Genomic DNA, 12,743 nt, shown 5'->3' with positions numbered 1-12,743 from the left:
AGCCTTCAATTTATGAGAATCCAAAATTCTTTCTCATTTTTATATACTGCAGCATCCTGCTCCTCAAGATACAGAAAGCCTAGATGGTGCTCCTGAGGGTTTGGGCATAACTTCAGGGTTTGTAAGATATTTCCATCCTTCTGAGAGGAGCTACAGACAAGAAATGGGATCCCCGTGAAATGGGGTGCTGAGCTATGGGGTGGGTGCATGTTTTCTCAAAGGAAGAGCAAGTTTCTTTTTAGGAAAAACCTTTCAATGACCCACAAAAGTCAGTGCTGCAGTACATCCCACAAATGCATGTGTTTTCTATTATAAAGTAAAATGAATAAGTCCTTCCCTTGGGCTTTTGTTAGCTGGCTTTTGCAACCTTCTGCATCTAGCAAGGAAGTCAGGAGTTTCATCAGTGACCACTTCAATAGCTTAAGACAGAGGCTCTGTCACGCCCAACCTTGCAGATGGGAGGATGGGAACCACCAAAGGGAGTGGGGAGAGGACACATTAGATAAAACTAGGCTGATCCTCTGAGCTTCTTTAAACAAATTCTTGTGTGCGGTCACGTTATTCGTCCTCTCTTAGGCCCATCGAGAATGGCTGTGAACAACCATGCGAACTGGCATTTCACCCGCCCTGCCGCCATTTCCATAGTCTCCTACCCGCAGTGCTTTTACACTCTGGGAAATCAGCCTGGCGAGTGAAAACGTTGCAGGCTTTTTTTGTTCCTTTCTTTTTTTGTGCAGCTCGTTTCTGCCGGGGAGGCCGGTTGCCGGGGAGATGGGGATGGAGGAGCCCAGCCAGGGCCGGCCCCGGGGTTGGGGTAGGGGCTGCACTGACAGACACATCAGTGTGAGGCAGATACAGAGAGGGGGTAGAGAGGCACGGGCAGCTACAGCTGAACACTTCATTTCCCTGCAAGTAATTTCCAACAACATATGCCGAACCTTTGGGAAACCCTCAATCCCAAACACTCACCTTCGAATTAAGCTGGATCTTGTCTGAAGTCTCCTGAAGTGATTTGAATGGCTGCTGTTCACCTCTAAGGAGCCTGGTCTAGGGGCTGCAGAAAACCTAGACCTGGATTTCCTCCCTCATCCCTCTGAAAAGCAGATGTTATTTTAGAAATAAATATTCCGTCTGGTTTGGTTTTTTTTTTCCCTTACACTCTCAAATAGTTCTATACAGAAGATATACTTGAATCCCCCCTCACTTCGAATATATGGGTTAGTTTATTTTAAGATAAAGCAGTTAGGGTGGGTTTCTTTTCTCCACTGTGAATAATCTGTTTTCCTTGAATTGGATTTTAAAATGGCTTCCTCTGAAATCTCAAGCTGTTACGAATGAGCTTAACGTAGGTATGAGGATGTGTAAAATCAGCTTCTCCCCTTCATGCTGAAATGTCAATAATTCTCTTAGTTAAAAACTAATATACGGTATGCAACACACAATAGTTGAAAATAATAGTAGCAAGCAGTTACAGTACTTGTATTTTGCACCAGCTGTAACTGAGTTTTGCTGTGACAGTGTTTTCAGGAACACACCCACCGCAGCCATGGGAAAGACTGGCATTACTTTGAATCATTACCTGAAGCGGTCAGTGGTCCTCTGGAGTTGCTAATCTACAAGCTATTTTTGAACAAGTAATTATAGATGTGGATGTTGATTATGCAGTTAGCATGCCACAACAAAATGTTCGCCTGGAATTACAGCTACACATTGTTTGCAAAGTGTAGTCAACCAAATAATTAAATTGCTCCTGGCTTAGGCCGGTTAAAACAGATTTCACAAGAAGTGCAAGAGATCAGATTTATCTTTCTCAAAATCACCATTGAAGAGATAAACGTGAGAGTGTATTTTTCTAGCATGCTTTTTGAGATGGGATGCCTTCTCACCGTAAAGCGAACAAAAGAAAGGTGGGGATGCTTTCGCATATCAATTAGAGGACGTCAGGCTGTGCTGCAGATTGCCTTGGAAAAATGTAAGACCCGATCTGGAGTGATCCATAGGCGGGGTTATCGATCTGCATAAACCAGGTTAGAAAGATTAGGGACATCCGCACGTGGATAGAACAAAGAAGAGAGTATATTGAAGAGATATGGGTCGGAAATGGTGACATACTTTTATCTGCACCTCTAGAATAGCTGAAGTATAGAATAAATGAAGTAGCCCTCATCTAGCGGGTCATTAAAACGGGGTTTAGTGGAGTCCCGCCGGGCGCTGGCTGCGGGGAGCCCTCCTGGGCTAGCCTGGACTAACCGAGGCAGCGTCTCGGGGGCGCCGCACCCTCCGCCGCTGCACACGCAAACCCAGACCGCGGTGTGAAAAAGGCGATGCCGAGGAGGAGCCGACACACCGCGCTGACCGCCCCGAAGGGCACCGGAGACGGCGGGAACCGTGCCGCTCTGTCGTGCTCTTCCTCCCCCCGACCTCCTCCTCCAGCGGCGTAGGCATGTGCCATGCCCTGCCCTCCTCTTCGGCCCCCACCTGCCCTCCCTGCCGCCGTTGTAATGCCCACGATGCCGTACTGGGCTGCTGGAAAATGAACGACGGGACGCATCTCTGGGGAGCAAATGTTCAACCCTCCCCTGCCCCCCTCTTTCCTTTCTTCATCCCTCAGCATCTGGGAATCCGCAATGAAGCGACGAAGATCGAGACTCTCTTGCTGCAGAGCTAAGGGAACCACCTCCCTGAAGCCCCTCGGCCCTGTGCAGCAATAGACCCGCGCCGTCTATTGTCTGGCTGCGGGTCGCTGGTGGCTGCGGCCGGACGGGAGACAGCGAGGAGCGGGTCGCTTGGCTGGAGAGCGGCTCCTCGCTCAGCTGGGGGGACTAAACCCGACCTTTTCAGGCGTAGAGAAAGAAGACGAGCTCGGCACCGGGGCAGAGGAAGGAGGGGATCGCTCGGGGGCAGGGCTGACGGACGAGAGGTTATGCAGGGGGTGAAACCCCCCTGTGTCGTGCCGGGGGCAGATGAACCGGGTCAGGGCGCGGGACTCCCCACCGCCAGTGCGGGCTGGTGCAGGCGGAGGGGCGGCAACCACGGAGCTGCCGGCGGGGGCGCGGTGCCCCCGCGAGGAGGGGAGGGGAGTCTCCCGCCGGCACCGTGTGAACGGAGGCATCGGCGGGGGGAAGGGGGCAGCCGCCAGGTCCCCCCCGACGGCAACGCCCGCTGCTGCGGCGGGGGAGGCTGCGCGTCTCGGGGAACAAAAGGCTGCGGCGGCGGCCGCGGGAGGGCGGGTTGGCGGGCGCAGGGAGGTGTCGCGGTTCGCACGTGGCCGGCTCGGTCCGGCCGCTCCACGCCTTTGTCCCCGCTGTCAGCGGCACCGCGGCGGCGGGGCGGTGCCCGCAGCCACGCCCTCCGACCACGCCCCCCCACCGGGGCACGCCCCCTCACGGCACACAATGCCGCGGCTCGGCCCCGCCCCCGCGCACTCATTGGCTGCGCGCCACTCCCGTATGACGTCAGCGGTGGGGCGGGGCGCGGCTCCCCATTTAAGGGGCTCTCGGGGCGCGGCCGCCGCAGCAGCAAGAACGGGAGCGGGTGGAGAGGGAGGTGAAGGCGGCAGGAGCAGTGGGGCGGCACCTTCGGATACCGGCACCATGCGTGAGATCGTGCACATCCAAGCCGGGCAGTGCGGCAACCAGATCGGCGCCAAGGTACGGAGCTGGCGCCCCGCTCGTCTTGCCCGGGGCTCTGGGCGCGGGGCGGTGCCCGCTTAGCCGCGCTCCGCGTGTCCCGGAGGGACCCGCTGCCGGGAGAGCCTCCTTTCCGCAGCGGAGTACCGTCGGGATCGCCTCTCCACGGGAAGGTCTGCGCGGGGCAGCTCCCGGCTGCTGCATCTGGGCGGAGGGAGCGCGGTGGGGTTTCCACGCCGAGGGTGTGGCGCGCCCTGGTTAAGGGGGTGTGGAGGCATCAGCTGCCATCCGTCAGCCCCTCGCGGGCTGCAGGGGTCCGGGGCGGGCGGGGGAAGGGGACGCCAAGCCGGTGCCACACCCCTCCCGTCGGTGGCGGGGGGTGTGAGGGGCGCGGTGGCGGCTCCGTCTGGTCGGGGGGCCGCACCCACGCGTGGCGAATCCCTGGCTGCCACGTGGCGGGGATTTGGCCAGGGGGCGAGAGCGGGGCGTGGCGGCGCTGACCATCCTCACGCCCATTCATTCCGGTTCCCTCAGTTCTGGGAGGTCATCAGCGATGAGCACGGCATCGACCCCACAGGCAGCTACCACGGGGACAGCGACCTGCAGCTGGAGAGGATCAATGTCTACTACAATGAAGCCACCGGTAACGCCCCTCTGTAATAAGCTTCCCGGGGGAGGGGGCATAGGGTGTGCTGACAGGAGTCTCCCAGCCATCCCTGCAGTGGGTGATGCCCCTGCACAGCTAAAATGACTGCTTTGTCTTGCCATCTCCAGCTACCTCCCTCCAAATTCCCACAACCTCCATGTCCTCAGCAGCGGATGGGAGCACAGCAAGGCTGCTGTGACACTGGCTGCTTACTACAGGGCTGTAACACTGGTGCTGGTTCCTCTCACAGGTAACAAGTATGTCCCACGTGCCATCCTCGTGGACCTGGAACCTGGCACCATGGACTCTGTGCGCTCTGGCCCCTTTGGACAGATCTTCCGTCCTGACAACTTTGTCTTTGGTGAGTGAGTGTGAGATGGAAGAGTCCCAGAGTGGGAACTCAACACACAGAAAAGACTAGGAGCAAGCATGCAAATGACCCTGGGGGACCTGAAACCCAGTGGCAGAGTGGGGATGGAAGTGAAGGGTGGAGCCCATGGGAAAGGGGAAAGTGGCGTCATCTCTGTTTGTCCCTGGGGTGCTAATGTGGCACCTTGCTTGTGATCTGCCCTCCAGGTCAGAGCGGGGCTGGCAACAACTGGGCCAAGGGGCACTACACGGAAGGCGCCGAGCTGGTGGACTCTGTCCTGGATGTGGTGAGGAAGGAGTCGGAGAGCTGTGACTGCCTCCAGGGCTTCCAGTTGACCCACTCGTTGGGCGGAGGCACAGGCTCTGGGATGGGCACCCTCCTCATCAGCAAGATCCGGGAGGAGTACCCCGACCGCATCATGAACACCTTCAGCGTGATGCCCTCGCCCAAGGTGTCGGACACGGTGGTGGAGCCCTACAATGCCACCCTCTCCGTGCACCAGCTGGTGGAGAACACGGACGAGACCTACTGCATCGACAACGAGGCACTGTATGACATTTGCTTCCGCACCCTGAAGCTGACCACTCCCACGTACGGGGACCTCAACCACCTGGTGTCGGCCACCATGAGCGGCGTGACCACCTGCCTTCGCTTCCCCGGCCAGCTGAACGCCGACCTGCGCAAGCTGGCGGTCAACATGGTGCCTTTCCCCCGGCTGCACTTCTTCATGCCGGGCTTCGCCCCTCTCACCAGCCGCGGCAGCCAGCAGTACCGCGCCCTGACGGTGCCTGAGCTGACGCAGCAGATGTTCGACTCCAAGAATATGATGGCCGCCTGCGACCCCCGCCACGGGCGCTACCTGACGGTGGCCGCCATCTTCCGGGGCCGCATGTCCATGAAGGAGGTGGACGAGCAGATGCTCAACGTGCAGAACAAGAACAGCAGCTACTTTGTGGAGTGGATCCCCAACAACGTGAAGACGGCCGTCTGTGACATCCCCCCGCGCGGCCTCAAGATGTCCGCCACCTTCATCGGCAACAGCACGGCCATCCAGGAGCTCTTCAAGAGGATCTCGGAGCAGTTCACGGCCATGTTCCGGCGCAAGGCTTTCTTGCACTGGTACACCGGCGAGGGCATGGATGAGATGGAGTTCACGGAGGCAGAGAGCAACATGAACGACCTGGTCTCCGAATACCAGCAATACCAGGATGCCACTGCTGATGAGCAGGGGGAGTTTGAAGAGGAAGGAGAGGAAGATGAGGCGTAAAGTTGAGATGGGTAGGCATTAAGTATAGTCTGAGCAGGCAAGTATTCATTGAGAGAAGGAATCTGTGCAGTTGTGCTGAAGCATGCATTTTTTAATTTGGTGCTCTCCACTGTTGCTTCTGTCAGCAGTTTTGTATCCTTGACTGTCCAATGTTAACAGTAGTTGCAAAAATACTTCAGAGTCTTCTGTTGAAATGGTTAACTTCTCAAACATAAAGGCTTTTTGTGTCCTAAACTGTCTCCTCTGCTTTATTTCTCTCTCTATTAAGCAAGTAATTTCTGTGTAGTTTTTTATATCTTTACTTCTCAGTTTATTCCTTAACCTCAGTGAAAGCTTAAGCTCAATAAAACAAGAATTCTCAGGCTGTGATTTAGCAGCATGTGGAAACTGTAGTAGCTCAGCTAAGAATGACAGCTAATTTATGAAAACTCCTGTGTGTAACAGCTTATCTAGTTGGTGGGATGAAAGCTGCTCTAGCTAGTAGAAATGAGACACTGCACTTGAGAATTCTTCAACTCCTATTTATGCTCATACATGGTAGTGAGGTCAGAGAGAAGATATTGAATTCCACATTACAAGCTGTCAAAACTGATTTGATAGGATAGCTGCACGCTTCCCCACTGCCATTCAGCAGCTTATTTAGCTTGTTCCAGGACCTATAGTACATACATATGGGTGGCTGACTGTGATTTGACTTGATATCTTTCCCCAACTCTCCTCTCTAAATACAAACATTGCATGCAGAGAAGCATAGGTCTGTACTAGCAGACAACTTGAGAACTCAAGACCTGAACTTTCTCTTCGGGAATAAAATTCACGTGTTTCCCAAAAGGTACCACTAGCCTGCCCTGTAAAAGGATTTACTCTATAGGGCAATCAATTCCCTTTGGGAGATATGAGGTGATGGGCATATTTCTAGGTGATGTGTCTCAAAAGGCTGTCCAGTGCATAATGTATAATCTTAGTCACCTATAGATATCCTGGCAATAGCTGTCTCCAAGTTACATGTTTACAGGACAGTTGTTTGCTCCTGGTCCCTGTAGTAGGAAATGAACCTCTACCCAGGTAGGGGAGGGAAGTGCAGCAGCGCACTGTTGTGCATCTTTGCAAAGGTAAGTGTGGTTTCCTTACAGTGAGGGAGGGGGGATTTATGTTGCTGTGCTTGTAGGTTGCAAGAACCCTGAATGAATCAACTATGCTGTTGTCAGCAGTTAGCAAAGTCTCACAGACCCTATTACTTCTACAAAAATCCCTCAAGGAGTGTAGCAGTAACCCAATAGTTTAGTCTTAGTTAATCGAAACACCACTTAGGGGAGTGGTCCTGTGCTAAAAAGAAGTGTTGCTTTGAGAACTGCTACCAGTGCTACAATTACTGTGGTCCTTACTGCTCTGAAAGAGCTGGTATGCACATTTGTGCAGCCTCTATTGTGATCCTTTACTGAAATGCTTGCAAGGCATTACTGGAAGAGAGAATTAAAAGGGAGCTGCTGTGCATAACTAATATCTTGCCTGTTTTGACTCCACTGCCTGTGGACACTGCTCTGAGAGTACCCTGTTCCATTGCTGATGGGCCTGTTAACCCGGTGTGCAGGACAACAGGCACTTGCTTTTCTCTCGTCTGTATGCTTGATTTCTGATGTACAGAGGAGTGAGAAGCACTTAAACTGCCTGAACTGTCAGTAAAAAATACAGCTGTGTGTATCCACAATAGTACTTGTATTTCTTAGCACTTGAGCAGTTCTAGGATTAAACATTAGACGAATTGAGGTTGTTTTAGTAACCTAGTTAATACATACTGCCTCAGGCCCTTTGGGAAAATAACACTTTATCTGGTTGCCAAAGTAACCTTGCCTTGAAATTACCTCTCAGGGTTGCACTTGAAACTGTTTATCATACTAGCTTTGAGCCAGCAAACAAATCTAAACTAAGTTTCACTAAAAGATGAGAAGCTTGTCTTTGATAGTAAATATCTTCTTTCAGCTATGACACTCTAGCAGGTTTCACTAGTGTTCAGCATGTCTAGCTTCTAATTCATAGTGTAATTACACTCTGTCTCTAGCTAACCCTTAAATATAGCTACCCAAGTGACACATTTCACTACAGCTCCCTTAGTAGAAACTAGGACACCATCCTACATGGCTTGCTGCTTGTATTCAGTGTTTTTGTTCTAGGGGAAGAAAAAACATATATAGAAATACTTTGGCAGAAACATGTCCTTTCATAAATCCTACACAGCTTATTTGCCAGTCATAATAATTAAAAAAAATCAAAGCCTCATTTCAGTAGGAGTTGAGATAAATATAGGTAAAGGGGATACTGAAAGATTTGAAGGGAAGGTTCAGAGCTTGGTTGGAACAGTAAGTGAAATATAATGGAGGGTGAGTCTCATACTGGGCCTGGGGGCTACAGTACCTTTTTTTTTCTTTGTATCTTTTAGCTTTAGCTGCATTTATGGCCCAGGAGAACATTCATTATAAAAACTGGAGATGACTGCTGTATGCCAAACAACAAAGAGATGTCTTAACAAGTGCACGTAGTTGCAATTTTTCTGTTTCACAAAGAAAGCAAAACCCCTGAAAGAATTTCAGATTAGGCAGTCTGACTGCCTTAACCTCTCCTGGTGTTGATCTGTATTTGCCCATGTGATGAACAACACATCTAGGGCTAAAGGTCTTGCATGAGACATCCTGTTTGGAAGAAATGGGCATAGATAATACAGACTTAGTGGTGTGCAGCTTAAGCCACTTACAATGACTGATTTATGTTGAGATAGAAATTAATAATATAAAGCAATATATTTTCATTTCAATATATCAGTTGTGGCCCGAAGGGAAGCATTCTCCTCTGTTGACAATTAGAACTGATGGTGCTGGGGAAGGGAACATTTTATTTATTTATTTATTTATTCCCTTTGTTGAATGAGTGGAATTTTTAAGCATGTTAGTAGAATGCCTTGACCAAGGCAAACAACTCAATGCTTGTCTGCTGGTAAATGCAAGATAGTAAAGATAAAGGTTGTAAAAACAACGAGGTAAAATTTAGGTTTAATTTATATTGAAATGGCATTAGGATGCCATCTCTTCTAATTTCTTTTCCCTGCTTAATTCTAGGATCTCAGTCTAAACCACTGAAGCAACAGTGTTGTGGAAATATAGTACAGTACGTGGTCTGGTTCTTCCAAACCCTTAAAAGTAACGTAGGCCAACATCTGTTTTCCAACAGATGTTTTCCATTCTGTCAGGGAGGAGCAATAATGATTTTCTTCTTCCCAACCTATATAAAGTGCCTGTATACATCAGAAATGAGGTTACATTAAGCATACAATGGTCCTGGTGATATGATAATCTAAGAATCAAACCTGAGGCCCATCCTGCTGACAGATGTATCTTTCCAGAAGGTATGAGGCAAAAAACACAGTAAGCCAAAGTAGCAATGGGATTTATAACCTGGAGAAAGAAGAGAATCCAGACATTTGGTCTCCTCTCCAGCAAATTCTCTGCAAAAATGGGGCAAACCCTTATTCTGTGTAGGGAAATCTCATGGATGATGATATCATGTGCCACATACTTCAAAAGAGTATAATGCTAGTAGGTTCTTCTACATGTGCAAGCACTATCTGCTTAAAGAAACTGTGATGGACTGACAGAGTCCTTAGGGGGTGGTGCTGCAATGCTGCAAAACAGTTCTGCTGCCTGGAGCAACTGTGGCAAAGTGGTGCAAGAGGGACGAGTTTTCTTATTTCACGAGGAAGAGCTGGGGCATCTGGCAATACTTTGCATCAGAAAGAGTTCTCCCCTTGTTTCCTCTGTCATTTTCCCTCCCTGTAAGCTCCATGGCAAAATTATGTATAAGATCACGATGAAACCCAGTAGTGGCTTTGAGCAGGGCAAGTTTCATGGTTGTTCAATTGAAATCACTTCCTAAACATCCCTGCCCTGCCTTCCCGTCCCCTCCCCCCCCCAATACCCCCTAAACCCCACAACCAAAACTCCACATCTTGTTGTCTTGCTACTATTTTTTTTTTTTAAGAAGGGCTGTTAAACTATATTAAATTCTCCTTCTCAGTGGGAGGTGCTTTAATTACTGCTTTTTCTTTAATGAGGCCTAATAATTCTGTTTGTATTTAGCTACGAGAAGGTAAAATCCTCGGGAGAAATAATGTGACTATGCCCTATATTTGATACACATCCTTTCTCCCAAGGGAAGTTATTCCATTTTTCTTTTCCACATTAAAGCATAATGAGCATATACTTTTAGGGGTTGTTCAGATGTGGCAGCCAGAATATGAGGCTATAGGTAACGCTGTTCTCCTGAACCTGCTTGTTGTAGGGAGGCACTGTTTTTCATTTACAAATAATCTCCTTCTTAGGCTTCCCATGTGTTTTTTCAGTTACTTCTACATTTTCACAGAACAAAGCTTGACACTTTTGATGTGTTATACGTGCTTGAGGTAATCAAAGTAAGGTTATTTTTCTCTCTTCTCTTTAACTTCAAATGAATGTTTATAAACAAGTATTAGGAGCTGATCTTGTATATGACTAAAAAAGAAGATTTTTGAGAATTTCCCACCTTTTAATCCACAATCCATTCATAACAAGCACCTGCTTTTTCATACTCCAGCAATCACCTGTTCTGGTCTGTTTGTTATTTATTAAAAGAGGAAAGAGCAGACTATTGGTTCTGAGATACTTCCATTTTAGATGGTTTTTATCTTTAGCTTGCCTACATGAAAATGGAAGCATTTGGTCACAGAAAGTGCCTGAGGACATGATGCATTTTGGAAAAAGACATTTCTTGGCCTGACTCTCCTGGACACTTCTCCAGCTGGAGCCCTTTGAGCATTTGAAACCAAGGGAGTGGGAGGATACGGGGGGAGCTAGGAAAGCCTGCCCTTCCCCGGCCATTCTGCCAGCAAAGGGCACAGTGCAGATGACAACTCTTTCTTCTCCCTGAGCAGTTTAACAAGAAATGAACTGTTTCCCTGCTCCTAACTTCCACCCTACTTTAGGTATTTTATTTTTGAATCTGCCAGAAAGGAAAACTGTGTCTTTTTGAAGTGTGTGTATAAGAAAGGTATTTATTTACAGTATCTGAGTAAAAAAAGAATTAATTTAACAGTAGGTCATTCCCTTCTCTCCACTCAAAGTCATTTTTCCCTTATGGGCAGAATTCCACTTGTAAGGGAGGAAATCAAGTTAAGTCTGTTAAATTCTTGTTTATTAATGTTTGATTCATGTAGTGTAGAGATTTTCCAACTGGTTTTAATTTATCCATATGTCATTTTTTACAATCAGGTTATTTTTCTCACTTGGCTTCCTTGGTAAATTTAAGGCATATTTTCTTTTCTTTTTGGCAAGATTGCCTCTATCATTGCAAACAAAAACATTAATAATAATCCAGCTTAAGCAGAATGTGAAAACACTTGCTCCAGAGGATGAAGTGGCTACCCTGGCAAAGGTTGTGTAGCTTATTCAGTAAAAAGTTCTGTGTTGTCTCGCACTGAAAAAGTGTTTCCACATTTTCCATGACTTTAATAGAAAGATACTGCCTGCCTTCATAGTGAATAGTCGAACAGGGTTTTCAAGCCAAGTTCAAATGGTCTCAAAACAAGCTTTACAAACATGAAATGAAATTCAAGCATTGACTTCTTACAGCATGCTTCTCTGCATCCAGCATAATACTGGTCTTATAATTAATAAATTTATTTTATGGCTGGTATTTGGAAATATCAGCTAGGATTCCAGCTCCACCCTAGCAGGCAGGGATTAGAAATTTCCTGGGCATAGAGAACACAGCCACTTCCATAGACAGGGCTGATTCAATATTTTCCAGCTCCTAAAAAGGGTGGTCCTGTTCCCCTTGCCCCACTTCAGGTGTTACCCTTTTGTTATTTCCTCTAGCAGCGCCAGGGAATGTCTGAGCCCTCTTACTTGTCTCTTCATTTCCCTGAATGTCCTCCCAGACAGAAGACTGGAGGAGTGGAAGAAGATTTTTCTTCAATTAGGGAGTGTGTCAGAAAGAGAACTTATGGAAAGGAGGAAAGGGCAGGCAGCTGGAAGCAGGAGAGAGCAAAACAAGATACTGGGTTGATTCAGCCACCTAGTTCAACAGCACTCTGAATTCTCCTGCAGAGAGCCCTGGCAATTTTAAACAATGTATGTTGAATCCCACCACAAACTACTGCATCTCTTAGCAGACGTCACGAGATGAAGTTCGGAGTTTGCTCAGTGTCAGTTTGAGTTACAAGTAACTATCGGATTGCAAGATAAAGCAAGGAGGCTAAGGAACAAAAGAAACAGTGACTAGCAGATCAAAGTCACTATCTGTGCCTTGTTCTCAATGATGTGCAGGAAATAAGCTGCCCTGGAAAACGTGATATCAACATTTCATTTATATTGATGCTGAAATCTTAGTCATCTCTCGACTGGAGGACCCAGTTTGTAGAAATAGCAGATGCATTTCATCTACTGAGCAATCTTAAAAGGTAGATGCAGCCTGGATGGGGGCAGGAGCCATCTGGCTGCTACCCCGTCACAGCTGGTGTGCCAAGAGGAAATAATGAGAGGCTGTATTGTTTTGTCTTTCTTCTCAGTAAATTGCTGCCTGATGATGATAAACATATTTTTCCCTTTTTGGCATCATTTTGTGACACGTGATCCTGTTTATTATGGTACCTTTGGAAGCGAGATGAATGGGGTTCTATTTGCTGCATCCTGTACAACCACATTCACAGAAATGCCTAGCTCTCAGAGGTTATAATCTAAGTTCACAAGAGAAACCACATCATGTGGAAGAAATATTAGGTTCATGAAGAAACATTTCTCCCCTCAA

General features: G+C 48.2%; 1 protein-coding gene across 1 annotated transcript; it reads left to right on the top strand.

Annotated features, from left to right (window-relative positions):
- Positions 1–3,502: 3,502 nt before the first annotated feature.
- Positions 3,503–6,146, top strand: LOC113991529 (tubulin beta-2 chain). The gene is made up of 4 exons (XM_027727950.2): positions 3,503–3,650; positions 4,164–4,272; positions 4,526–4,636; positions 4,852–6,146. The coding sequence occupies exons 1-4, from the start codon at positions 3,594–3,596 to the stop codon at positions 5,910–5,912; spliced, it is 1,338 nt and encodes a 445-aa protein (XP_027583751.1). The 5' UTR covers positions 3,503–3,593; the 3' UTR covers positions 5,913–6,146.
- Positions 6,147–12,743: the final 6,597 nt, after the last annotated feature.

This window comes from Pipra filicauda, unplaced genomic scaffold, assembly GCF_003945595.2.
Source record: "Pipra filicauda isolate LSUMZ 115617 unplaced genomic scaffold, ASM394559v2 scaffold48_size3843733_pilon, whole genome shotgun sequence".
NCBI lineage: Eukaryota > Metazoa > Chordata > Aves > Passeriformes > Pipridae > Pipra > Pipra filicauda.
Note: the sequence above shows the minus strand (reverse complement) of the source record. Positions and strands in the feature narration are given on the sequence as shown.